Source organism: Dromaius novaehollandiae, chromosome 19 (assembly GCF_036370855.1).
Source record: "Dromaius novaehollandiae isolate bDroNov1 chromosome 19, bDroNov1.hap1, whole genome shotgun sequence".
Classification (NCBI taxonomy): Eukaryota; Metazoa; Chordata; class Aves; order Casuariiformes; family Dromaiidae; genus Dromaius; species Dromaius novaehollandiae.
Genome location: NC_088116.1, coordinates 8,212,755 through 8,238,707, shown reverse-complemented (window position 1 = coordinate 8,238,707; position 25,953 = coordinate 8,212,755). Strand labels below are relative to the sequence as shown.

The 25,953-nt window shown below is 61.7% G+C and overlaps 1 protein-coding gene across 1 annotated transcript; it reads left to right on the top strand.

Annotated features, from left to right (window-relative positions):
- The first annotated feature begins 115 nt into the window (after nucleotides 1-115).
- Nucleotides 116-24,262, top strand: SH2B2 (SH2B adaptor protein 2). The gene is made up of 10 exons (XM_064523394.1): nucleotides 116-228; nucleotides 1,131-1,255; nucleotides 9,900-10,787; nucleotides 13,759-13,860; nucleotides 15,427-15,518; nucleotides 17,973-18,067; nucleotides 18,703-18,897; nucleotides 19,150-19,343; nucleotides 20,736-20,907; nucleotides 21,633-24,262. The coding sequence occupies exons 3-10, from the start codon at nucleotides 9,927-9,929 to the stop codon at nucleotides 21,941-21,943; spliced, it is 2,022 nt and encodes a 673-aa protein (XP_064379464.1). The 5' UTR covers nucleotides 116-228; nucleotides 1,131-1,255; nucleotides 9,900-9,926; the 3' UTR covers nucleotides 21,944-24,262.
- The last annotated feature ends 1,691 nt before the right edge of the window (nucleotides 24,263-25,953 follow it).

Sequence of the window (25,953 nt, the reverse complement as noted above, 5' to 3'; positions counted from 1 at the left end):
GGGGGTGCCCGGGGGGGCCCCGGCGCAGGAACCGCGGGGGCGGCGGGGGCCGGGCGGGGGCGGCGGCGGGGCCGGGCGGGGCCCTTTAAAGCGGCGGGCGGTGGGCGGAGCGGGGGGGCGGCGCTGCCGGCGGTGCGCGGGGGGCGGCCGGGCAGTGCCGGCCCGCCGGGAGCCGCGCCGGGCGCCGGGAGCCGGAGCGGGGCCGGGCGCCGCGGGGGCACCGCGCCGGTAAGCGCATCCTCCGCTACCGCAGCGCCTTGCGCGGGGAGGGCGGGGGGGAGGCTCCCGTTTTCGGGGTATTTCCATCCTCCCCTTTGGCGGCGGGGAGGGGCAGGTCCGCTGCTGCCCGGGGGCCCTGCGCGGGGGGGTCCCGCTCCTCTCCGCGGCTCGGGGAGGGTCGCCCCCCGGGTGGCGCCCGCCGGCGCGGAGCCGGGGGGGGGGTTTCCTGCGGGAAGCGGCGGGTGGGTGGAGCCGGCCCCGCCGCTGCCGGCCCGAGGGGACGGGACCCCCTTCCCACCCCCCCAGGGGCTCCGCGGGGGCGGGCGGCGAGCGGCGCTGCCCCCCCAGGCGCCCCGAGCCCCGGTGCGGGGGGGCCGGGCAGCGGCCCCCGGCGCAGGTGCCGGGCGGGGGAGGCGCCGCTCGCTCGGTGCTTGCGCCGCTGCTGCGCGCCCCGGCCCGGCTCCGCGGGGCGCTGCCGGGGGGGCGGCGGGGGGGCTTTGCTGCTCGCTCCGCTCCCGCGTGAGCTTTGCCCGGAGCTGCCGGGCCCTCGCGGCGAGCGCTGCTCCCTCCCTGCCGCCCGCCCGGTCCCGGCACGGGCCGAGCAGCTCCGGCTCCCTCCGGGGAACCGGCGACGCCGAAGCCCGCAGCGCCCCGGGGACAGCTGCGTCCCCTCCGCTTCCCCCGGCTGCAGTTGCGGTGAAGTTGCTCGCTGATCTACATCACGCGAAGGCCTTCGGGAGCGCAGGGACTTTCTCTGTGGCCCTGACATTTGTCTCCAGTTTCTGCTGAAGTAGCCGGCCGGGCTCAAGCACGGCAGAACGGTGTCAGAGGAATGAAATGTATTTTGAGAAGGTGGCTTGGGGATGACTGCACCCACGCCAGGGCTTGACTGTTAAACATTTGCATTCCAGGCCCCTCTGAGCCGGTCTGGCCCCTCGTTCCCGTGTAGAAACTCACCCTTTGAATTATGCACTTGGCCTGGAAGACCCTCGCTGCTGGCTCCTCGGGGACCCTCTGAGCTGGAACAGGAGAGGAGGTAAAACAGCTCTGTCCACCCAGCACCCTGCCCAAAACCCGTGGGAAGCAGCCTCTGCCCTTTCTGTCCCTGCTGCTTTGAGTGGTTTCCTCACCCTCGTTCCCCCTTCTTTTGGGGGGAAGGGCTAATATTTTTCTTTCAGAGGGAGTGTGATTGAGTGTGCGCGTTTGGGGCTGTGCTTCTAATGGGGGATTGTGCTTCCCGGCCGCCGAGGCCCCTCTGGAAAGGTCAGTCTTCCTGCCCTGGCGCTGCCCGTTACCACGTTTGCAGAGACAGGTGGCCGTACATCGCCGGGAAATGTGCTTAGATGAAATGCCGAGCGGTGTCAGCCCTTCCCCTCTCTTGCATTCCTCGGTGTTGCTTCATAGTGCCGCTCCGTTGCTGTAACGCTGCGTCGCACCCCGGGGTGACAGTTGAATAACTTCTTTCCAGAAAAAAAAAAAAGTTGCATAATTCTGGCTGAGATGCTCCAGACTGTTGACACGTGTTTGAAATCCGTGTTTGCGCCTGCCAGCCTGTGCCGTCTCTCACCTAAAGCAAGACGGCAAGTTCTCCCCGCGTCACTGAGTGGGAATGCATGGTGGGGCCAAAGGAGGATGGGGCCTCCCCTGTCCTGCTCCTTATGTCTTGGCATGGTTGGGAATGGCTTTTTGGGTTAAAATCCCTGTTAAGGGGGCAGTGGTTGCTTGATTTCAGAGTTACCTCTTTTGGCTGCTCCTCTTGACCTTCAGGTCTGTCCCCTCCTCTTGAAGTGTCTTGGGCTCCCTCAGGGCAGGGTCGTCTTGTCCAACCTCCTCTTGCCTCAATAGTCCCTCCTCCTTGGATGCAAATTGCTATCTCTTCCCCTTTAGTTGAAGATATTGCTGGCTAAGGTCTTGTCTCCTCTTCCTCCTCTTCTTCTTCCTCTTCTTGTGTCAGGCTGAGAAATTTGGTCATGGCTGCATATCTGCTGTGGTTGCTGGATTGGGCTCTGTCTGGGGTGTCCTGGGAGATGATGCTGGCTTTGCTGGTCTTCTCAATCCCGAAGCCCATCACAGCCGGTTCTCCTGGCACTCCCCTTCCGTTGATACCGTTGCTCTTGGTCCTCCTTGCGCACACGTGGCTTGTTTCCTCGCTCCATGGGCTGGCCAGTCACAGGAGCCCCAGCCTGGCGCTGGGCTGGACTTCCAAAGCCCTGATGCGAGTTGACTTCAGGCAGGACCCTAGCCTGTGGTCCGTTCTCCCTGTGCCCCTGCGTGCTCCCCGGGGCACAGCGCCGGTTCGTGCCCTGTTTGCTGCCGTCGCGACGTGCTCGTGGGGAAGCTCCTGGGGGTGCAGGCCCATCCCAGCAGTTGAGGGGCCACGTTCGCTGGTGTGTCGTCAGAGGGATCGGGGAGCAGCGTGGCAAGTCCTGCTTCCCAAAGAAACGTGCCCGCGATGCCTGGCTGGGGGACGTGGCAGGGTGGCAGGAGCCCAGCTGTGCTGGCCACCGCGGGGCTGAGCACTGCGTCGTTCCCCTTCCCTGCGCCTGCTGTGGGTGCCTGCAGCTCCCACCCCGGGACAGGGAGCCCGTGGTCAGGTGTTGTGGCAGCCTTGGAGACCTCGTGCCTGGCTCAGGGCTTTGCTCTCCGGTACGAGCCAAGAGCACAGCCTGGCAGAGCTGGTCGGAGGGCCTGGGAGCGTGGAGTCTGCTCCCTTCCACTCCCAGGAACCACGATTTCAATCCCAGCTGCCCCCCTGGGCAGAAGTGGGGGACGAGGGGTTACTGCTGAAGGGGAGAAGCTCGCATCCCAGAAGCTGTTTTGGCTAAAGGGAAAACGGAGGCACTCGGAGCACCTGCTTGCCCTGGGAGCGCCCCGTGCTGCTGGTGCACGCACGGTCCTGGGCCATCCCGGCCTTGCAGGGGGCCTGCGTTTCCCTAGGGCTCTCTCCTCTTCCTCTGGCTCCCGAGCACGGGCTGCAAAACAAGTAAATGGGAAGTAAAAGGTGAGTCTAGCGACAAGCCCTTGCTCCTGCAGGTCTCCCTTTTCTGCCTGATTTCTCAGGAGACTCCAGTGACTTTGGCTGCAAAGCAAGAAGCACGGGAGCGGGGCTCATGGGCTGCAGGGTCTCCTCCGCCCGTATCCTGCCCGCGGCCTGCAGCCACACCAGCTGCTGAGATGCAAACTCGCTCCCGTGGGTGTTCCCAGCCCGGCCTGCCTCGACACTCCTGGGATCCCACCGGGAAGAACAGCGTCTTGCCCACGCCGCGTCCCGGCAGCGCTTGGCCCGTGAGACCCGGGGGCTGGCCAGGATGTGGCCCCTCCGCGGAGGAAATCCTCCCGCGCCGCGGGTGGGAGGTGCTGTGTGCCGGGGGCTCCCCACGAGAGCAACAGCAAACGGAGCGCTTGAGGCCGAACCCTTGGCCGGGCATTGCAGCAGTAACCGGGAGGTTTTGGCATCATCTGTTCGAGGAGGGTTTTCTGAAGCCTACTGGAATTTTTACAAGGTGTTTTCCTTAATATGCCACTTCAGCAGTTAGCAGTGAGTGCCGAAGTCCCGGGTACCGTGCTGGGCAGAGCCGAATTTCCCTAGCTTGGATACTGTCAGGCAGCAGTTCGCGGGTATGAGACAGTGATGCGTGTGGGGAACTACGTCTGCAACGTAAAAAATGAAATGAGGAAAAGGTGATACAGACCCATGTAACTTTATGCCATGTGTATTATGTGCCGTAATAGAAAAGCAGTCTTGGAGCTTTTTTTTTTCCCTCTCTTTCCCCAAACGAAGGGGGCAGTCCCTCGCTGTGACCTGAGACTCCGAAGCCCATAGGCGTCATCCCTGGGTGCCCAGGCGAGGGTCCCCCAGTGCCCCCGCGGCTGCTTTTACACCGCAGGGCTTTTCTTTGTGCCTCCTGCGCTCCCGGTTTCGGGGGCAGCCGGTGGCAGCGAGGCACCGTGGCTCGACGACCTGTTATTTGGTGCACCGGCGTTCGAGGAGGATCGGCGCTTTTTCACCTCGCACCCACAGGTCCTGCGCGAGCGGGTGCAGATGGCAGCACCGAGGTCTCTTTCCCGTGGTTAATGTGTAACGCGTGCACGCCGGGACCTGCCGCTGCCTCGACACCGGGCTGCCGGCGCTGCCCTGCGGCTGCGGGAGCCCTCGCTGCCGGGTCGCCCAGCGGCAGCCCCGGCCGGGACCCCCGTGCGAGGCGTTGCAGGAGCGCGGAGAGCCCCGCGGAGGAGCCTCCGCTGCGGGGTGAAGGACACCCCGGCTTAGCGGGGAAGGGCGAGATCCCTCGGCTGGGGACACGGCGCCCGGCGCTGCTCCTGGGAGACTCTGCTATGGTGGTGGTTAAAAACAGACTTTGCACTGGTTGCTCGTCTGCGGGAAGCACTGAGCGGAGCCGGGCAGGCGAGGTGGCACCGAGGGAGCGGAGGGAAGGTGGCCACTTGCCTCCTTTACCAAAAACTCTGTTTTTTCAAGAAATAGCTGGTTCTTCTCTTGTTGGGGGATGCTGGTGGTGATTTATTTCCAAACATAGTGCGCAGGGCTGAGCCGTGCTGGTGATCCAGAACTGGAGACCTCCCTGCGCACGAGGCTCCCAGAGCGGAGCAATTCTGCCGTGACTCCGTGGGCTTCTCCCGAGTTGAGCAGCTATTCCCCCGGCCGGGGAGAGCGGCTGCGAGGCGAGGGGCAGGCGACAGACTCGCTCCATTGCTGTTGGCAAGTCGCGGTGCACCGTCCCCCGTGAAAGCGTCCGGCCGTATCTGCTCCGCAGAAGACACCTTCAGGGCGAGCGCCCAGGCATCCTACCTCCTGCCCGGCGTGCCGCTGGCCACGGCCGGTGGAGAAGCTGGGCGTTGGGAGCCGGGGAGGACGCTGCGGGATGAGCAGCCTGGTCCCAGCTTGGTGTCCTTGCTGTTGGCCGGGGCAGTGGGGCGGCTTGGGGGCGTTTGCTCTGAAAGCTGTTCCCACTGGAGGAATCGCTAATCGGGCAGCGGATAAAGACCCGGGAATCCTTTTCGCTCCGGACGAATGTTTTGCAGGCTCCAGATGACAGGAGGGCCCTTTAGTGCGTCTGGGCAGCGAGTCAAAGCACGCATTTAATGGGAGGCTGGTTCAAGACGGGTGGTTTGACCATTAAATTTGAGGCCAAGAAGCTGTTCAATTAATATTTTAGTGGGGTGGACAGTAAATGAGGGGAAGAAAGATTGTTTCCATTTCTATCTGATTCAGACAACTAGTCTGATTTTAAGATCTGTAGAGTATAAATAGTATCTAGAGCGATAAAGAGCACTTGGAGCAATAAACTTCTCCCATCCCACCGCTGCGGTGGGGATGGGAGGTGGGTCTGGAGGAACGCGAAGCAAGCGCGTGTGGATGGCGTTTCTTCCCTATGGCTTTCTCTTCCCAAGATGAGCCTTCGCTGGGGGCTGGAGCCCCAGTGGGGCGGGCTGGGCAGCGGCTGCAGCCCCGGGGTGCCAACCCCGGCTGGTCCTTCCTGCCGCCGGGGGGGCAGAGCTGCCGAGCGGGATGCCTTGCATGTCCCGGCGGTGGCACGCGCCTGCCCGCGGCGGCACGCTGGGTGCTGGCGGCTGCAGGCGTGTTGCATTGCTCGCAGGCCGGCTCACGACTCGGGGATCTCCCTTCACCGGGCACGCGGGAGGCATCTGAGCTCATCTGCTTTTCGGGGGTAGCAGCTGCCTGGGTTTCCTCACGTCCGCTGTGCAATCCAAGCACCGGGCGCCGGTGGGCTTGGATCGGCCCCGCGGAGCCTGCTCCTGGCTCCTGCCTGACCGGAGAAACCCCCTCCGTGCTCTCTTGTGCTTCTGCTGACAGCTTAAATTTCATTTCTTCGTGAGGTCAGGAGCTTACTTGGACTTTCAGATCTTCCTGCTGGCCCGTGCTGCCACGCGTCCCCGGTGCGCAGGATCCGTCGTCGCAGCAGCACGGCCAGCGGCTGCCTCTCGCCTGCGCCTGCCCCCGGCGTTTCCACTCGGCTGATCCCCAGAAACCCTTACGCCTGGGGACTGACCTGCGCGTGGCTTAGCCCAACGGCAGAAGTCCACACCGGTCTGATACCTGTTTCCACTTTGCGGCCACACAGCTTCCTTCTGGGAACAGACCTCCTCTTTTTTTAATTATTATTTCATTTTTTATTTAGGGCTGGAAGCGGTCTTTGAGCTTGCTCTGTCTCCGCTTCCATGTAACGCAGGGCAGAGCTCCTGCACCGGCGGTTGAGCCGGCAGGTAGCACCTACGGAGGGGTCCAGCCCCCTTCGGAAGGGGCCTGGGAACGTGCTGCGCCCTTCGGCAAGCTGGGCTGGAAGCAAACTGCCCTTGTTTGGGGAAAAAGCATAGACCTGCTGCCTGTTTTCATCTCACCTCCCACCGCTCTGCCGGCAGCGGCTGTCTGCGGCACAGTAAGTTATTCTGAGAAGTGGGGCAGCGCCGTGGGCACGGGGGAGCGGAGGTGCAAGGTAGATCTGCCCGGGTAACCGGGAGCCGGCTTCTCGCAGGGATCGGCGCGGGGTGGCGGAAACCCGAGCGGCGCTGGCGATTCCCCTCGCCGGTCCCCAGACCCGCCAGCCACCTCCCCTCCAGGCTTCGCTTGTGTGAATTGGCCTCGTAAAGTCTGTCATCCCCGGGCTGATGAAAGGAGAGCGCTGCGACGCCGCTGTGCACGTGTCTCCGAATTTCCAGGTCTTGTGTAGTGGCTGCGTGCCTTCTTTTTGTCTGTGTTTTTGGGGGGGGTGTTTGTTTGCTTTTGAAGTGCCTTCTTGCATCTTGGCTTGGGGACCATCGCTCCTGCTCCGTGTCTCCTGGAGGGATGGGTGAGGAGAAGCCGGGCGTCCTGCTGGCAGCTCCCGGCTGGCGTGGGAGAGCGGCACAGGCGCTGCCCTGCTGACGTCCCCGCGTGGCTGGGGAAAACCCTGGCTCTGGCAAAGCCAGAGGGACCTCCGCCATGGAGTGCCGCAGGGCTGGACCTCCGCCGGCAAGATGCCAGTGCTGCCAGCGCTCGGCCCCTGGGCTGCGGGACGGAGGGGCCAACGCAGTCCCATGTGGGTGTGAGCAGACTTGCCAGCAGAGAAGGCTCATGGGGGAGGAGGAGGAGGAGGAAGGGGCAATGCAGTACCGTGCCGGGGAAGGCAGAGCAGTCACCCACGGTGCTGCCCCCGGCTCCCTGTCCTCGCAGCCAGCCGCTGCACCAGGGACCCCTCCCCTAAATCCGATTTTTGAACCTGTGGCCGGCTTCAAGCCGAATTTGCCAGAGGCAGATCTTGAGGATGGGCAGATCCCAGGAGCCTGGGGCAGCTGTGTGGAGGGCAGAGCCGTCCTGAGGGACGGCCGCGATGCCGGCGGGATCCTGCCGAGGCCCCGGAGAACCCACGCACACCCGGTCCGGTTCCCGCAAGCAACTCGGGGGTTTCTCTTCCTCAAGCACTTTTATTGCCTGTGTTGAAAAAGGGGAAATGGGACCCGTCCGGTTAGGTGACTTTGGCTGCCCTGTTGGATTGATTTGACAGTACAGATTGAGAAACGGCGTGACCCGCTCCTCCTGGGTGTTGGAGAGGAGCATTGAGCAGGGATGAAAGGAAACCGTCCCTTTCCCACAGACCCATCTCCCTTGTGGCCGTAAGGGAGCTCCGGGCTCTGGGCAAAAGCGAGGCCCATGCAGAAAGCTGCCAGGCTGCCGAGACGAAACACGAGCGTTGTAAATCCTGAAGGCGAATCCCCTTTGGCTGCTTCGGCAGGGAGTCCTCAGTGGTTTTAGGAGGGATCGATAATGCTTTGCATGGTCATAATCGTAAAACAAGAGCAATTTATGGCTGATGCCAGGGCAAAGTTGTCCAGCGGAGGAGGTGGAACTGCACAAAAACGCTTTCCCACGGCGTTTCCTTGCTCCGAGGCTTCGGTCTGCGGCTCCCGGTGCCCCGTGGGGCGCACGGCCTGTTGGGGACAAACGTGCCGGTGGGGATGCAGCGGGGGGAGGAAGGAGCCCCCGCCAGCGGCTCCGAATCTGGGCCAAGCGAGTGAATAATTCCCTTTGCGGCAGGTCCGAAGGGAGGGCTCGGGGAGGCCGCCGGGGAGAGCGGCCCGCGCCGGGGCTGCCGCGGCCCCGTCCCTTTGTGCCTGCTTCGAGGTCGCGCGGGCGTTTCTTGCATGCTAAACGGCGGCAGCCGCCCCCCGGGTGGCCGTGGAGAAGGAGCCGTTGCCAGGCTGGTGGAGGAGGGTCTGTCCCCAAGCGGTTGCTGTCCTCCTCTCCCCCCATCGCGAGATGGGCTGGGGGTCTTTTGGGATGGGATCTCCGTCGGTTCAGCTGGAGAGAAATTAGCCTTTGTTTTCCCTTTGTTCTGGGAAAGAAATGCTGCACCGGCGCCGCGTGCGCTGACCCTGCTCTCCTAGCTGTAAGGAACCTGCTTCTCGTCCTGAAAATCGCATTAATTCAGTGTCACCCTCATGTTTAAATACCCCTGCGGCAGGCGGGCGCTGGGCTCGGCACCGCCGCGCAGGCAGGAGCAGCGCGGTCCCCAGTCGGGGATCGCCGGCGAGGTCGGGGATTGCCGGCGCAGCCGCAGGCGCCGGGCGACCTCTCGAGTCCTGCCGCGTGGGCTGGGGCTCTGCTCTCGCTCGTCGCAGCCCCGGCGGCGGGGACCGAGCCCTGGCCAGGCTCGTGACGCCTGCTTTCAGGGCAGCTCCTCTGCCTGCCTTCAGTGGAGCGATGTCCCTGCCGTAGAGGAACGTAGAGGTTTCTTGCTAGTTCTCCCGGCAAGGGAGGCAGGTTTCACCCCTCTGCAGCGCGAGGGCAAGGCAGCTCCCGATTTAGCCCCGCAACCTACCACTTCCCCTGCCCGTCTCCCACGGGCCCCGTGGCGGAGGCCTCTTCCCCTCGCTGCCTCCGGGGAAGGATGCTCCCCGGCGAAAGCAGAAGCGCTGCTGGAGCACTCTGGGGCCAAAGCGGGTGCCCGAAGGGGAACGCTGCACCTGGGGGTGGGAAGCGGTTTCTTCCAGCCCGGTTGCGGTGCTTTTCTGGGGGAGAAGAAGTTGCTCTGGGTCGCTGGGTCTGCAGACTCCGGGCTCTGCCTTGCCCTCGGCTGCCGGCCCCGCACGCGGGTCGCTGGGTTTTGTGTTTCGAAGTGAGCGCTGACCCCGTGCCATGCTGCGAGGTGGGACTTTGGGGGGACCCCGTGGCCCGGAGGGTTTAGCGACTCGGGAAAAGCCCCATCCTGAAGGCATCAGCGGTCCCAGCCCTGTGTGGCGCCTGGGCCAGCCTAAGCCGTCGCCTGGACGTGCTGTTGCCGCACGTGCTGTTTAACCAGACGTGGTCCGTCGATCGCGACGTGGTTTCCTCTGCGAATCTGGCTGGGGTGTCTTGGGCGCCAGGAGGAACCATCTCCTGGAGTTCACACCGGTCTTCATCTTCCGCCCCGGTGGCGGTGGCGGCGTCTCGCCAGCAGGAAGGCAGCGTGGGAAGACAACCGTAACCTGTAAATGTTTGGTGTAAATGGGGAAAAAGCCAGCGTCATGGTGGGGACGGAGAGCCGCTTGCCTGGGAGCCGCGTGGGCCGAGGGGAGGGCGATGTCGCTGGCTCGCGCGTCGTTTTTCGGGAGCGTTTGCCGGGCTCGCGGCGCTCGGCAGGTAGGTGGCCCGCGGCACTAACCCCGTCTCCGGTTTGCCTCCGCAGCCCGCCGGCAGGCGGAATGGGGCAGTCATGAACGGCGATGCCCTCTGCCAGGAGCCCTCCTCGCCGCTCCCCGACTGGCGCGAGTTCTGCGAGCTGCACGCCCAGGCGGCCGCCGTCGACTTCGCCCAGAAGTTCTGCCAGTTCCTGAAGGAGAACCCCCACTACGACACCCCCGGCGCCGAGGCCTCCTTCTCCCACCACTTCGCGGCCAACTTCTTGGACATCTTCAGCCTGGAGGTCAGCCGGGTGTTCGTGTCCGACTCGCCCACCAAGTACAACATCGTGCCCTTCGTGGGGCTGCAGAACTGCCACGTGCCCTACGGGCGAGACGTCGCCCAGAGGAGAGAGGAGACCTCCACGGAGTCGCTGGACAGCATGGACCACCCCCTGGGCGCCCACAGGTACCTGAGCCCGTCGCAGCAGGCGCAGGCGCGCAAGGTGTCCTCCTACGGCCAGTCCCGCAGCTCGGAGGACGTGTCCGTCCACGCCACCTCCAAGCCCAAGTTCAAGAAGGGCTTCTCGCTGCGGAACATGAGCTTGTGCGTGGTGGACGGCGTGAAGGAGATGTGGCATCGGAAGTCCTCTCCGGAGCCGGACGCCGAGGCCGCGCAGGGCGGCCGGAGGGCCGAGAGGGAGCCGTGGCCGGCGGGGAGCAAGGAGCACGGCGACCCCCGGGAGAAATGGACCCACAAGCTGCGGCTTTCCAAGGCGCAGTCCTCCAAGGTGGAGCTGGTGGACATCCAGAGGGAGGGGACCCTCCGCTACATGGTGGCCGACGACACGAACTGTGTGGGGAGCTCGCAGTGGCAGAAGTGCCGCCTGCTGCTCAGGAAGGCGGTGAAGGTGGAAGGGGAGAGGTTCCTGCTGGAGTTTTACGTCCCTCCGAAGGTAGGTCCCCTGCTCGGTCGGCTCTGTGGGGACGCGGCTCCCGCGTTCGTAGCTGTCACAGTCCTCGGCAATGGGGTTCCAGGTGACGGTTTTGCAGCTCGATGTTGTCCTGGAGGGTGACTCCCTCTCTGTTTCAAGCAGTTTAGTGTCCTACAGGTCTTGGACCTGGTCGGTGAGGTGTCACCTGGTGCTTGTGCTTGTCCTGGGCCGAGCTCCTCTGGGAGCACTGCGTCTATGCCGTGTGTGCTGGCTTTTCTCTGCTGCTGTTTTTCTCAGGGTTTGAGCTAAATTTGAGCAGCTGTTGTAGTTTCCTCAGGTTTTTTTGTTGTTGTTGTTTCTACTCCTGAGCTGGGATGAGATCCAGCTCTGGGCTGCGGATGGCGGGGCCGGTGCCTTTGCAACCGCTCCCCTGGGAAAGCTTCGGCCGTGAATGCTTCGCCGGGTGCTGCCACGTGCCACTGAGCTTCATCCTGCTGCGGCACCAGGCTGCGAAACGCCGGGCGGCACGGAGCAGGGAGGCGTGAGACCGCCGCGCTCTCCCAACGCCTCTCCTCCTGCCATCCAGCTTTGAAACTTTCTTTGTGTTTTAATTCCCAGTGGGTCGCTAGTCCACTTTGCAAAAGCCTTTTTTTCCTTTTCGAAATAACAGTTTTGGGTAGCTGTGCACCCGCGGGGCACCCCTCCGGCAACGGAGCCCGAAGCTGCCCGCGCTGGCAGCGCTCGGCTGAGCACCACTGCCGCGTGCTGGTTTTGCAGCTCTCCTCCCAGGCAGTCTCGGCTACTTCTCCTGCGCAGAGGAACGCCGATTATTATTATTAATATCCACATACCGTTTTTCCTTGCCTGCGTCCCCTGAAGCTTCCCTCCTCGCCGCGAGGGCATCTCTCCTCCCGGGACAAGAGGACGCGCTGCTCTGCCCGGCCCTCGCCCTGCCGGTGCCGTGGCTGCGCTGCAGAGCACTGTGCAAATACTAAGCGACTCCCTGGGGTTTTGCAGGCTGCATGTGTTGGTAATGAAATCTCAGGTTATTTAAATACTTTGGGAAGAAAAAGATTCGTTTACTTTTCTCCAGGATTTTACCGTTTGCGTTTCAGGCTCCGGTAGCGGAGCTGGGCTGACGGGAGCCCTGCCGTGGGGCAGCCACAGGGCTGGGGCCGGGGGGATTCCTCCGCTGGTTTGGTACAGAGATGGTGCCATGCCTTCACATAGGGGCAGCAGAATATTTTGTGTTTTAAGAAGTGTTTTCTGCTTTTATGAGGCCAAAAGGAACCTTGGCACTGGTGACATTAGTCTACACCTTCTTTTCTCACCTGATCTTCTCCTCTTGCTCGGTAGAGTATAAATCATGAGTCTAAACTTGAGAGTATCTCCCATACAGAGAAGCTCTGAGTCCATATGTATAACGTACATCCCTGATACTGGCTCCGGTGTCTTCCTAAGCCGGGGAACCTGCCTCTCCCTGGGGACACATGTGAAACCGAGCTGGAAGAAAACCACCCCAGCCACGGCAGGACATGTGGAAAATCCCTTGGGACAAGACTGTCCTGGGTGCCACCAAACAAGGGAAAGATCTCGTCTCCCTCCGCCGACTCCTGATGTCCCGGCAGCGCCGGGGTGAGCGGGAGGCTGCGCACCGTGCTGGGCTCCCCGGCGTTTCCCAGGAGCCCGGAGCCGGGGACACAGGCTTGCGTGGGAGCAGGGCTATGAGCCGGGGGCAGACCCACGTGGCCGTACCCTCAGGTTAGAAAGGAAAGTAGCTGCTTTTCAAACATCTAAGAGATTGCTGATAGGGTTTTTTTTTAATGTATTTTGATTTGTCTCTTTAAAAAAAAAATTCAAAATGACTTTTGGATAACTTTTATGAAAATAGTCTCCTCTTTTATTATAATTACACCTCTCCTAGTCTTCAGTTTACATCTCCTTCTCTTCCCAACCCATCTTCCTTTTCATCTGGCAAATGGTCCAGCTCTAAAAGCGGCACCGTTCTTGCACAGCTGGAGGAAAATGGCTTTTTGCTTCAGGAGAGCAGAGCTTTGTGTTTGTGTAGGTCCTACAAAATCCGCGGCCACGTTTTTAAATTTCCCTAGCGAATTACTCCTTTGGCACCGCTTTGACTGGAAGCGATGCGTCGAGCGAGATGCCGGTGCGGGTACGCTGCCTGGCGCTGTGCCGGAAAATACCGTAGCAGCTCCCGCTGCTCCCAGCCCGAGGCTCCAAAATGTCCTGTGGCCTTTACCAGCACCCGCCAGCCTGCACGCGGGGAAAGGCAGTTCCTGTTCTGCTTCTCCACTTCACCTGGGTTTTTCCCCAAAATGGGAACTGAACCTTCGGCAACCTGCAGCCCCGGCAGCTCCGGGGAGGCGTCCGGGCTGCGCTGGGTCGCTCGGGGCTTGAGCCGCCAGCTCTGTCCCCCGCGGGACGCTCGCTTTGCTTTCCTATAGTTAAAATTCCCCGCACAGGTAAGGCTGGCGGCTCCCGGCTCCCCGGCTGCCGTGCTGCTGCGGTGCTGGGTGCACGGGGCACCCTTGGGTGCTGCCGCATCCCCTCCGCCTGCCCTCGCCGGTCCCCGTGCCGCGCGCTCAACGCTGCCCCGCCGGACAGCGGTGTTCTCCCACCAGGCGCGTCTTAAAAAAGAGAGGGTTTAGAAAGGAGAGAGGTGAGTGGTCTGGGCAGAGCTGGAGCATCGGCGCGTGCTGAAATGAGGAAGAGGTTTGGCAGCCGAGTGCACTAACTCCCCTGTCTTCCACCCGGCCTCCGCTCGGTTTAATTAAAAGAGCTTGGAGTTATCAGGCCCATGAGGGAAATCAATGCTTTTCTTTTTTTTTTTTTTCTTCTTCTTCTGTTTTTTTGCTCTCTGTAATAACTGTGGGCTGAGGTGAGACCCTGCCTGACCGAGGGGCTGCCCTCGGGGAGGGTTTGATGCGACTGCATGCTTTTCTAATCATCACTTCTTGCTCGTTTTTTTCCCCAGGCTTCCAAACCAAAGGTGAGCATCCCGCTGTCGGCGATCATCGAGGTCCGGACGACCATGCCCTTGGAGATGCCCGACAAGGACAACACCTTCGTGCTGAAGGTAAGGGCAGGGCGCCCGCGCCGCGGGTCCGGATGCAGGCACACGCATGCAGACGTCGGGCGAGCGAGTTGCCATCTGGGCCGTCTCCTTCCAAGACCGTTTCGCTCATTTGACAAGTTCATTTGAATTCTCACCTCGTCCTCGGACACGCTGGCACCTCGGTGTCATCCGTGAATTAATTAGGCGTCCTGTCTTTGCTTTTGTGCTAATCATTAATGAAAAGTACCACGTGCAAGACAGAGTCCTTGATGTTAAGGCTGCCCCAGCTACCTCCCGGCACGCTGAGAGCTAGCCACCGATAACTGTCCTGCAGCAGGGCTCACCGCTGCGTGGGATCGGGTTTTATAGACCCCCTACGAGAGTTTCCTCTGGACTGTGCTTCCCCATCGTGTCTGACCGTGCCAGAGGCGTTGCTAAAGCCAAGGGTGCGACGTTGCCGGCTCCGAGATCACTTCAGCCATTCCCCAAAATACCCCGGGGGCAAACGCATCAAGGCCCAGCAATCTGAAAATGCCCCATTTACCAGGTGCCCTCTAACCTGCGCTTCCCTCGTTTTGGCTGGGGCACTTACCCCCGTTGCGGGGTTAATTGATTGCGATTGATCCTTTCAGCACAGAAAGGGCATTAAACACATCATCTCCCTTTGCGTCACCTGCTCCCCTTTTTCCTGCTCGTCCGCTGGTCCTTTGCCCTGCCTCTTATGAGCACGCACACCGAATGTGTGCATTTATGTTATTCTGAACATCCCATGTTAGTTGGATCTCACTTTCTGCACTGCCCATTTTTGCCGGGACCCTGGTTTTTCGCGGTCCTCCTTCGCTGGCCGGGCACGCGGGGGTGGTGGGTAGCCGCTCTCCCCAGCCGGCACCGTGCTTTCTTCTCGGAAAGCCCGAGATGCTGCTCTGCTCCATTGAACGAAACGGGTGGAGGGATCCTCACCGTTGCAGCCCTGCGCTTGGCTCCCTGCGCGCCCTGTTTATTTTCAGGGCAATGATTCAGTTGTATGTGATTAATTAAATCTGCTGGAAGGTTGTCTCAGCTGGCAACGCGATACCCTCCCCGAGTCAGGGCTGCCTCGCCGGGTCGGTGACGGATTGGATAACGTGTTTGGGAGGGACGGAGTGGGGAAAGCCTATGGCAGGCGCTGAACTTGGCACGATTTCGGAGTCCCTCTGCCCCGGTTCCCGTGTCCCTGCCCTACTGACGGCTTGCTGGCGTCGGCGCTCCTGGCTGTCCCCCCTGCCCAGAAAGGCCCGGCTCCTCCGGCTGTGCGATTGCATGAGGCTCCCGGCTCTGTTGCATCCTCATTTGTTTTATTTTTTTTCCTGTTAAAGTGGGTTTCTCTCCCACCCTGTTGCAGAGAAATGCTTGGAAATCAGAAGCCTCCTGCACCAGCAGGCAAAGGAAAAAAAAAAAAACACACAGGAGAGGGTTTTCACCCCCTGGGTTTGGGGGTCCGGTAATAGTGGCGGGCGACACGGGGGGCTCGGCTCACGCCACGTGGCAGGGTCCATTTTGCCGCAAGCTCCAGCACAGGCTGACGGCCCTGTCCCGCCTTGCTTCCAGGTGGAGAACGGCGCGGAGTATATCCTGGAGACCATCGACTCGCTCCAGAAGCACTCCTGGGTGGCGGACATCCAAGACTGCATCGACCCCGGGTAAGGCCGGCGGCAGGGAGCTGCTCGGCGGGGCCGGGCTGCGTTCCGGGGGCCGTGCTCGGACCTCCCGCGGTAGGAAGGCGCCGAGCACAGGTTGCATTTCCCCCTCCAGCCCTGCCGGGTCCGTGGGTCATGATCCTGGCCAAGGGAGACAGGACCCATCCCCACCCTCTCTCCATGTTCAGGTCCACCCAGGGGCTGCAGGGCGGAGGATCCCTTCGTGTGTGGGACATGTCCACTGTAAAATGCTTGTTTTAAGGAAAACCACTTCGTTACAGCAAGCAAAAAGCTCCTCAGGGCTGGTCTGGGCATCCAGGGCAGCAGGCATGCATTCAGGGCTGGTAGCCACTGTGGACCACCAGGCTGGGAGAGACCCCGGCTAACGCTGGTTTTGCAACTAAAATTATCACAGAAAGTCCTTGACTCATTTCAGCAGAAATCTGCAGGCAAAGTGAGCGGCCTCGATGCCCCAAAGGGGCAGCCTTGCCGGGCCGGCAGCTTGCTAAGCCGTCGCTGCTGCTCGCCTCCTTGCCCTGCCACGGGCAGGTGACGAGAGCCCCAGCCCTGCCGCGTGCCGTGCCTAACGCCAGCCCGCCGAAGCTTTCGTGCTACGTCTTAGCTATTTTCCGTGCCTGCCTATAGCCCAGCATCCACAGCAGACTTGAAATTCTGCTGGCGAAACCCCTTTCTTTATGTTTACGCCGTGGTGGTGGTGGTAACGCTAGCGTTAGTGTAGCAACGAGCCTCGCTGCCCCGGGAGAGCCAGCAGCCGTGCCCGGCGTTCCCAGTGGAGCGGCTCCTTCCCATTCCCGCTGCCGCAGCTGAGATAACCGGTGTGCGGCGAGGCCAGGCCGGGAGCGCGGTGCTGGGAGAAACGCAGCCCGCGGAGATGCAGGGCCGCAGCAGGACCCTGGGGACGCGCGTTAGGGAGGCTTTCGCGCCCGGAGCTGCTGCCGGCCAGATGGCTCGGAAAGCCCGAGTCCTCGGGGAGCAGGGACAGCCGTCCCAGCCCCCTGCCCCTCTCGCAGCCCCCTGCGCACTGGGGAAAGTCCCAGTTCTGCCCTTCTTGGCAGAGCTTTGGAAAAGTGAGGTTAGTCAAAAAAAAAAAAAAGAGGTGTCCAAGTTGCAAAAGTGAAAAATTCAAGCAAACATGGAAAAGGAGCTTAGCCAGCCCCCCTGGCTGGCCTTGTCCCCCTCCTTCCACCCAGAGAGACTCTATTCGGACACTACCCGTGTCCCGTTTGGCTGCTCTGTGGCCTTTTTCTCGAAGTGCCTGCTTCGATGCCGGTTTTGCAGGAGGGGCAGAGCGCCTTGGCCGTGCTCGCCCGGCCGCCTGCAGAAGTTGCCCATCTGTCTTCAACTGTGCAGCCGGCCCGAGCCCCGTATCACCCCCGCTCTGCTTCCCGCAGCCTCTTATCCCTGTGTGTTTGCTTAGCACCCAACGCAATCCCGCTTCAGCCTCCGGACATGACTGTAAAGCAAATAATAATGAACTCTAAAGCAAATAATAATGAGCTGCTTAATACACTGACACACACACGCGGTGCCAAGAATGAATTTCCATTCGGCTCCCGCATGCAGCGCTTGGTCCTTCTGCCAAGGACTCCGAGCTGAAGCCTCTGCCGAAGTGCCCTGTCAACGGATTTTCTGCCGAGCTCAGTTGGTTTTGGTTTTCTTCCTCCTTTTTTTTTTTTTCTTCTTTTTCAAACGGTTGCAGCTGAATGACTCCCAATGGCTGATTCACTTACTGGTCACTAAATTATTCAGCAGCTCCCTCGTGAGCCATTACTGCTAACACAGCCTGCTTCCTCGGCTGCCTGCAAACACGTGTCCGCTGTTAAGCAAGAGTAACCGAGCCTGCCGCGAGCGTCTCCCGGCAGCAGCGGGGCTCTCGGCGGTGGCCAGGCTAAAAATAGGACGTGAAGCAAGCGTGACTTCTTGCATAAGGACGATGCTGAAGTGCGCGGGGCAGGCGCGAGGGCAGCGGCGCGTTAGGCTGGCCGGGGCTGTTCCACGCAGCCGTCGGGCCGGGAGCGTCCTCTGCGCAGGCTGGGCCGGCCTAGCGGGCTTTTCACGCCCGAAGGAAGGGTTTAGTGCCCCCAGCGCAGCTTCTCACCCGTATCGTTGTGATGGAAATTTTTCAAGCCGCCCTCAGGGCATCGCCTTCGCGCCCGGCTGAGCCCCGGCAGCAGATGCCTCGGCTTTGCAGGCTGCTCTGCTCTGCTCTGCCTTTTGGTGCTGCGGGGGCTTTCTGTCCGCGGAGGAAGTGATTAGCAGCCGAGCTGTGAGCTGCAGGCTCAGACGAGTGTCTGGAGCTGAATTTCATGGTGATGGTGACGGGTGGTCAAAAAAGCCCCGCTGCAGGCTGCGAGCGGAGGTGCCCCCTCGGCCAGGCGTGCGTGGCTGCAGCGTGCCAGCCGCCGTGCGACCGTCTGCTGTGTGCTCTCCTCCCAGGGACAGCGGGGACGACATCGAGCTCACCGCCTGCGCGCAGGGAGCCTGCCTGCCGGGCAGGGTGTCCTCCTGCAGCTGCGAATTCCTGGCTGACGGTAAGGACGTCCGGAAAAACAAAGATCCCCAGAAACGTCCCTGTGGGAGGGTGGCGTTTCTGCGTGTCAGCTCTGGTTTGGGGAGCCAGATCCTCTCGGCGACAGCGGGAGGGAGCCTGAACCGTGGCAAGTACCATGTGCCATAGGGATGGGTCTTCCTCTGTCCATCGTCTTCCTCGTCCCTGGCCTGACAGCCATCCAGGGTGGCTGCCAGCCCAGCCCATGGCTGCACTTGCCACCTGCCCTGGGGAGGTGGCCCATCCTTGCTGAAGACATCTGCGCAGGTACGTGTAGGAAATGGAGCCTCCGGCTCCAAGCAATGGGGTCTCTGGGCGCTAGTGAGGCATTGAGCTCCATCTGCCCACCCTTGTCCTCATGGCTGACCAAGGCACGGCCACGCCAGGGTCTCGCCCACCCCAGCCATGCTGCTTCCCTTGGGAAGGAAACCTAGCGCAGGCTGCAGACGGGTCTCCATGGGCTCCAGCAGACCCCTGCTCTGCCCCGAGATGCTTTGGAGAGCTGGAGGGTAGCTCCCACGTGCACCGTGTCCTTCAAAGCGGGTAGCTCTGAGCCTTGTCCTCTTACCGTGGGAGACGCTGAGCCGTGAGCATGTCCCTCTGTGAATTCCCTTCCAGATGTGCACAGGCCGCCAGACAGATGTGCCATGCCCAGCACTCACAATGCCACCTCTGCTGCCGCCACAGCCACCGTCATCGCTGCGCCCCACGGCCGGGCCAGGGACTCGGTGGGGGAGCTGCTGGCCCACGTCCCGCTGGAGAGCTTCCTGCAGACCCTGGAGTCTCCCGGCGCTGCCGGCGGGCACCCGGCAGGTACCTGGGTGGGGGCCAGGCTGCTGCACGTGGCCCCGTCGCTGCACCAGTGTGAAGCATTGCTCTCGAGCCAAACGGGGGGCTCAGGAGGGTGAGGAGGGGAGGAGAAGAGCTGGGAGTGAGGAAGGCTGGAGCTGTCTCCTCTGCTGTCCCTGGGCCAGGCTCTGCATCGAGGTGGTGCCTGCCCTGGGTCAAGGCAGCCCCCATCTTGCTCTCTCTCTCTCCTCAAAATCCTTTTGTCCTCACGGCCAGGGGAGGACAGCGAGACAGAAGCAGAGATCAACCTCTCCGACTTCCCCTGGTTTCACGGGACTCTGTCGCGGATCAAGGCGGCTCAGCTGGTGCTGTTCGGGGGCGCCAGGAGCCACGGCTTGTTCGTCATCCGGCAGAGCGAAACGCGGCCGGGGGAATACGTGCTGACCTTCAACTTCCAGGGGAAAGCCAAGGTGGGTGCCGCCGACCTCTCACTGAACGGCCTGTGGGCTCGGTGCCCGGCCAAGCCCTGCCCTGCTCCCCCGGGCTCGGCCTCGCTCCCACGCGGCTCGCGGGAGGGAGCCCTGGGTGCCCCGGCTTGCCTGGCTCTGGCTCTTGGCTCCGCTTCCCGGGCAGCGGCGGAGCTGCCTGCCTGGCTGCAGGGGAGGGTTTGCTTGGGGGATGCAACTGTCCAGAGCCGCGAGGCGGGATACGGAGCTGAAACCTGGAAGCTGGACAGGGCGCATGAGCAAGAAGCGCTGGGGTGCTGCAGTCAGCCAGGATAGTGCGGAGAGGGACTGGAGAGGCTCCTGCACTGAGTTACCCAGGAGGGACCCTGTGCATCCATCCCTGCAGGGCCGCGGACACGTTCCCAAGGCACATAGGGACATCACAGGCTTGAGCCAGGGAGATGCGGATGAGCTGGCGGAGAGGCACAGGGGAGCACGGTGACGCGCCGGGTCTGCCGAGCCCATCCGGCTCCGCGAGCAGGCAGGCGTGCTGCCGTGGTCCGGATCACCGCTGTCCTGTGGCTCGGCCTTGCTGGTGGGAACCCACCGCAGCACAAGCAGCGAGCGGCTGCCCCCTCATAGGGACAGCCCTGGGGCCGGCCTGCCCGGGCCCTGCCCTTGCTCCCCCCGAGCCCCCTGCGCCGCAGCGGGACTGCCTGAACCCTTTCCCAGCGGGATCGGTGCCTGCCAGGCGGATGGAGCAGTAACCGCCCCGTGCGAGCCTCTGTGCAGCCGGGCATGTCATCCCCTGCCCTCGCCTCTCCGTCCGCTCCAGGTCGCTGTGTGCATGGGTGCATGATAGAAACCAAAGCGAGTGTGGTTTTATAGTGGGTGTCTCTTCTATCGGAGGGCATGCACTGCAGAAGGGTTCTGATGTAACTGCCTGGTCTCCTTGCCAGGGTGCCACAAGGAATAGCGCAGGCAGGTTGTAGGCTTGTTTGTGTGCTAGGATTGCATCCATAACCCTGTAACAAGCCAAGTGGTCACATGGGGGGAGGCTGGCATCCCTCGTTCTCCTGGCGGGTGCCGTGCATTGCCCGCCAGATGCCTTGAATTCGCAGGCAGCCAGAAGCTGGGGCGTCCTGGAGAGACGCAGGGTGCAAGCTGCCCGCCGGGGCGCCCGCTGTGCTCCACGTGCTTCCTAACGCTGCTGCACCGGGAGCAACAAACTTCTCCCTCCGGGTGGTAGTGAGCAGGCTTTTGCACGAATGGGACACAAGGCAGGAAAAAAGTGCTGTGTTTGGAGGCAACCAAACCCCCCCCGGCTGGAAGGAGGCGGCAGGTTCCCGCTATTGCGGGGATGGAACACGGCTGGTGCTGGCGCGGCGGCTCACCCTCTCGCCTCCCGCCCCGCAGCACCTGCGGCTGTCGCTGAACGAGAGCGGGCAGTGCCACGTGCAGCACCTCTGGTTCCAGACCATCTTCGACATGCTGCGCCACTTCCACACCCACCCCATCCCGCTCGAGTCGGGCGGCGCGGCCGACATCACGCTCCGCAGCTACGTGGTGGCCCAGAGCCCGCTGCCGGGTAGGTGCCGGGGCCGGGCCCCCGGGGCGCGCGCGCGGGCGGCCGGGCGTTTGGGCTGGGATGCTGCGTGGAGCTGAGAGGAGGCGACTCCGGGGTTTCCCCACCAGCACCCTCGCTTTGGCTGTGCGCTTTTCGGCGGGGTTGGCCCCGCGGCCGGCCTTCGCAGGGAAAAGCAAGCGACGCTTTGCTTTGCCCCGGAGACGCGCTCCTGCGAGGAGGCAGCTCATCTCGAGGAAGGGACGAGCAGGAGCCCTCAGACAGCGAAGGGGGACTTTGCTGTTGTATAACCCCCCGCCTGGGACCCCCAGGCACAGGGCAAGAGCAGGGTGGCGACGATGCCTGATTCCCGGTGGGCAGGGGGGCCGCGCGGCAGCCGGGCTGCGATGGGTGGCTGGTGCATCCCCGGCTGTGGCCGTTGCTGCCCTGGCAGAAGAGGATCAGAGGGGCCCGCCTGGCTCATGCGGGTGCCAAGAGGGTCTGGGAAGGAGGAGGTGGGTGAGGGAGAGGGTTGGGGGGAGATTGGGCAAAGGGGTGGGAAGGAGAGGGTCAGGGAGAGGATGGGGGGAGAGTGGGCGAGGGAGAGAGTCTGGGAAGGAGAAGGTGGGTAAGGGAGAGGGTTGGGGAGGCAGAGGGCCAAGGGGAAGCGGGTGAGGTTCAGCGAGGGAGAGCTCGCGCCAAGCCCCCCGGCCGCGTCCAAGGGGTCAAGCTCGCCCTCTCCCTTGCAGATGCCGTTCCTCCACCGGCCGCAGCCTCGCAGCAGCCGGGCTGCCGGCCCGACCCGCCGCCCCCGCACTACTTCTGCAGCGCGGCCCCCGCCGGGCCCCTGGCCCCACCACCCGCCGAGGGGGCGGCCGCAGCCCCCGCCGCCGCCCCCCCGCCCTACCACCGCCTGGAGGGGGTCCTGGGCGCCCGGAGCCGCAGCGACAGCGCCGAGCGCCGGCCGGAGCCCCCCGCCGCCAGCGCCGAGGACTACCACGAGGCCGACGGCGCCCGGAGCCGGACCCGGGCCGTGGAGAACCAATACTCCTTCTACTGAGCCCGGGGCTCCCCGGCGGGGCACATGCCACCCCACGGGCACCCCGTCCCTCTCGCCGCCGAGCCGGACTCGCCGTCTCCACGTGCCACCACTGGCAGCCCCGCCACGAGCTGCTCCCCGCCGCTTTGGGGGGTGATGTCTGAGCTGGAGCTGGCACCGTCCCTGCCCTCAGGAATGGGATGCTGAAAACATCCGTGCCATCTGGGAGCCGGCAGCGCTTGCGGCAGTGGCATTCCTCTCCCTCCCGGGGCCGAGCAGGGCTCCCGGGGGATGCACGTCCCGGGCCAGCGGTGCAAAGCCTGGAGGTGCCTCTTCCTCCAGCCAAGCATCTCGGCATGGTCCTACGGGGCAAGAGCATGGCCCGTGTCCCCCGAGTCCTGCAACGGAGTCACCACCACAGGGCTCTGGCATTTCAGGATGCCCCAGGGAACGAGAGGTGCCCCCGGGCAGGCTTTCCTTGCGTGTGCAGGTCCACAAGCCCCCGGCCCTCGCCCCCCACCGCAGGAACCCCAAGGGGCTGATCCAGGTCGGCTTCCCGAGGCCCCGAGTAAGTGTGTCTGAGGAAGGCATTTCCCACTCTCTGCCAGGAGGTTTTTTTCCACCGCTGAACGTCCCCCGTTGGAGGAAGGCTTTTCCTGCTCTCCTGCCATTTCCCTTCCTTGGTCCTTTCCCTCCTCGCTGGACCTACAGAAAGCCCCAGAGTAACCCGCCTCGTCCTCCTCTCCTTTCCGCGGTTTTTCAAACCTAAGCTCTCTGCAAGGGGGTCTGCTCAGCCGCTTGCCTTTCTGCTGCCGTGGCTAGGCGATGACGTCCATCACTTGACGGCAAACCTCGAAAAACACGACAGCGAGCCCGCGCTGCCTCGGGGGCCTCGTCTCCAGAGGCAAGGGGCAGGTGCCCGCCTGGGGCCCCCAGAGGTGAAAACACTACGGATCTTCAGTAGATGCTTTTGGAGATTTTTTTTTAATTATTATTTTCTTATAGATATTGAAATGCCCAGGAAGAGCCAGAGGACTGGGGCCACTTCCAGGCGGGTTAACAGCTAAATGAAACAGAGGGGTCGGGTCAGGTCGACTGTGCGGACAGCCGGGATTCTCCGCGCCTCACCCCCTCCCACCCCCCCCCAAGCAGAGGGGCGGTGAGCTTGCGTAGCAGCACGGCTGTCAGGAGGGACCAGGCGCTGTAGGGGCAGTTACAGCTATCACTGCTTTCCCTCTGGGTCTCTCAGGCCCTTAGGGGTGGGTTTACGGGCCAGGACGCTTACGGGGATTGTTTGCTTCATGTGGGGTGAGAGACCCTCCTAAAGGGCAACTTTGCTTGCAGACAGGTACGGCAGCGGCATGTCCCTCCCAGTTTGCCTCTTCCCCACCACGGGGGGCTTGGAGCTGGCTGGTGGGTCTCCATGTGCAGCAGAGCCCACCACCACCATGGACAGATGTCCCGTTGTGTAGCTGTGCCCGGCCGGAAGGTATCCTAAGAGCAAAGAGGGCACGAGCAGAGCCAGGATCTGGGCCAAGACCTCTTGAATTTGCCTGGAGAGCTGTTCCGTTGGGCAGTTTTTGGCTGGGGTTGGGCTTTTTTTTTTTTAGGTGCCTTCTTCCCTGAGCTAGCAAAGCGTGTTCTCCGCTCTCCTGCCTGAGCCGCTTGTCTGTCTCCCTTCATGGGGGCAGGGCACGTGTCTTGGAGGCTCCTCACCTCTCCTGCCACGCTGGAGCTGCTGTTGCAGCGGGATGGGTGTGCAGGCCATGGCCAGGAGAAGGGCTGGGAGGTCTCATTCCTGCAGTAACCACCACCATCACCCCAATACGCAGCCGCTGCGGCTGGCTGCAGTATGTGCCCTTGCCTGGCACAGCTACCCAGCTTGGAGATGCCTGGAGGAGCCTGCACAGCTAGCGGGATGCTACTGAGCACTGCAGGGAGAGGCCAGATGCTCTTGATCAGGGGGTTTAATATGGACCTGCTTCCTTCACGCACACGTGGCAAAAGGTGGGGAGCGCCAGATGCAGCACGTTGATCATCGCTCTTGGTCTTCGCCAAGGTTCCAACAGACAAGGTGGTTGTGCATGGGAGCACTGCCTTAGAGACCTTCATGTGTTGGCTGGTTTTCTGTCTTCTGTGTCACAGGATAGGAAAAGGAGGGGGAAGCAATGATCTGCAAGCAAAAATGTTAATTTGTAAATAGGGGAGAGTCTGGAAGAGTTTACCGTTCTGTAGAATAAATTAATTTTATTTAAAAAAGTGACTTGCTAAACAAATGGAGAATTTGACTTCCAGTTTTAAAATAAAACCACTTCCAAAAAGGACAGCACACTAACAAGAGCTTGGGGCTTTCCTCGATTTGTTATATGAAAAAAAGAAGAGAAAGAGAGAGCATGAATGCCATCATGTCGCACGTGTGTAGACCTCTTCATCTCAAGGCATCCGCAGCAGGGCTCAGACCGCCATTCTCTGATGGAGCTGGTCCAGCGCACCAGGGGACGGACGAGAGGAGTATTTTTATCCCTGTTAAGCGGAGGGCTGAAGCAGTCCCACCACCAGCTCCCTTCCCAGCAGTTCCCTGTGCTCCCATCCCTCGGCATGGCAGGGGATGGATGCGGATGGATACATCTCCTCTCTGCCTGGTCTGTTATTTTCTTTGGCTTGTCACTGGTTAAGTCAACCCACAAGCAGACATCAAGGTAGATAATACTAAATTAGCAGCCCTGGACAGTGAAGATGTTTCTCCCTTGCCAAAGGCATTTACGAGCATCCTGCTCTCCCTGATAGCTGCCTTAGGTAGTTCCCCTTAGCCTCTTTCCCCGCTGCTCTGCCATGGTCTCTCCTAGGAAGCAGGGCCATGCACATAGCCGTGTCTACCACTTTCCCTATCAATACGGATCCCTATCGATAGGTTTGGAATCCAACAGGCATCCGTTCCCTTCCACAGCAACAGCAATCCGTGACGATACTCCTGCCATGCCTACCAAGAGCAAAACCCGCCCCACACCAAAAATTCACCTGCCTCTCCAGATACACACCCGGCGATACCTGCCGATACTGACAGGCATCAAAAGCTATCGATCACATCTCTCACCACCCTTACCCACAGCTATGGAAATCGAGACACAGCGATTCCCGGCGAGATCGAGAGCTATCCATGCGTACCAATGGGGCTCCAGAGCTCTGGATGGCATGTCCTAGCAATCCCTATGCAAATCAATACTCCTCACGGCCCCTCCGCTCCGATAACGGTCCATGTCAATAGGCCTCGGTGCCCACCAAGAGCAACATCGCCCCCAGAACAAAAGCTAGACCTCCCTCTCCACATCCGCTGCAATCACTGCCTATCGCTAGAGATCTGTAGATCAGGAGACTCCAGAGATCTTGAGTCCCATCAGTACGCATCTCGATCTCAACGGGAATCGCTGCATATCAGTTTCCATACCTGTGAGTAACGGTGGTGAGCAATCGTGATCGATAGCTTTTGATGCCTGTCAGTATTGATCGGTACCTGCAGGTATCACCAGGTGTGTATCTGGAGAGGCAGGTGAATTTTTGGTGTGGGGCGGGTTTTGCTCTTGGTAGGCATGGCAGGAGTATCATCACGGATTGCTGTTGCTGTGGAAGAGAATGGATGCCTGTTGGATTCCGCACCTATCGATAGGGATCCATATCGATAGGGATCCATATCGATAGCGATCGATAGTTACACCGATAAAGGTCATCGTCGATAGGCCTCAGTGACGACCAAGAGCAACATTGCCTCCAGAACAAAAGCTAGACCTCCCTCTCCACATCCCCTGCTATCGTTTCCCGTCGATAGGGATCCGTATTGATAGGGATCGATAGGTATTGATCATCTGCTGTCTTCTGCTGAAGATCCCCAGGGAAATCTGGTACGTTGTCCCAGACTGTGCTGTCACAGCTAAGCAGCATGACAGACGTGGCTCCCAGGCACAGCTAACACATGGCTTTTGGGGGGGGGGGGGGGGCGGCAGGAGCAACTTAACTCTGCAGTCTGGCCATGGCTG

Bases quoted from the DNA above. Each gene is read 5' to 3' on its own strand.
- SH2B2 (XM_064523394.1), top strand. From the start codon at position 9,927: ATGAACGGCGATGCCCTCTGCCAGGAGCCCTCCTCGCCGCTCCCCGAC. The intron at 10,788-13,758 runs GTAGGTCCCCTG...TTTTTTCCCCAG, and splicing joins AGTTTTACGTCCCTCCGAAG to GCTTCCAAACCAAAGGTGAG. The intron at 19,344-20,735 runs GTGGGTGCCGCC...CCCGCCCCGCAG, and splicing joins ACTTCCAGGGGAAAGCCAAG to CACCTGCGGCTGTCGCTGAA.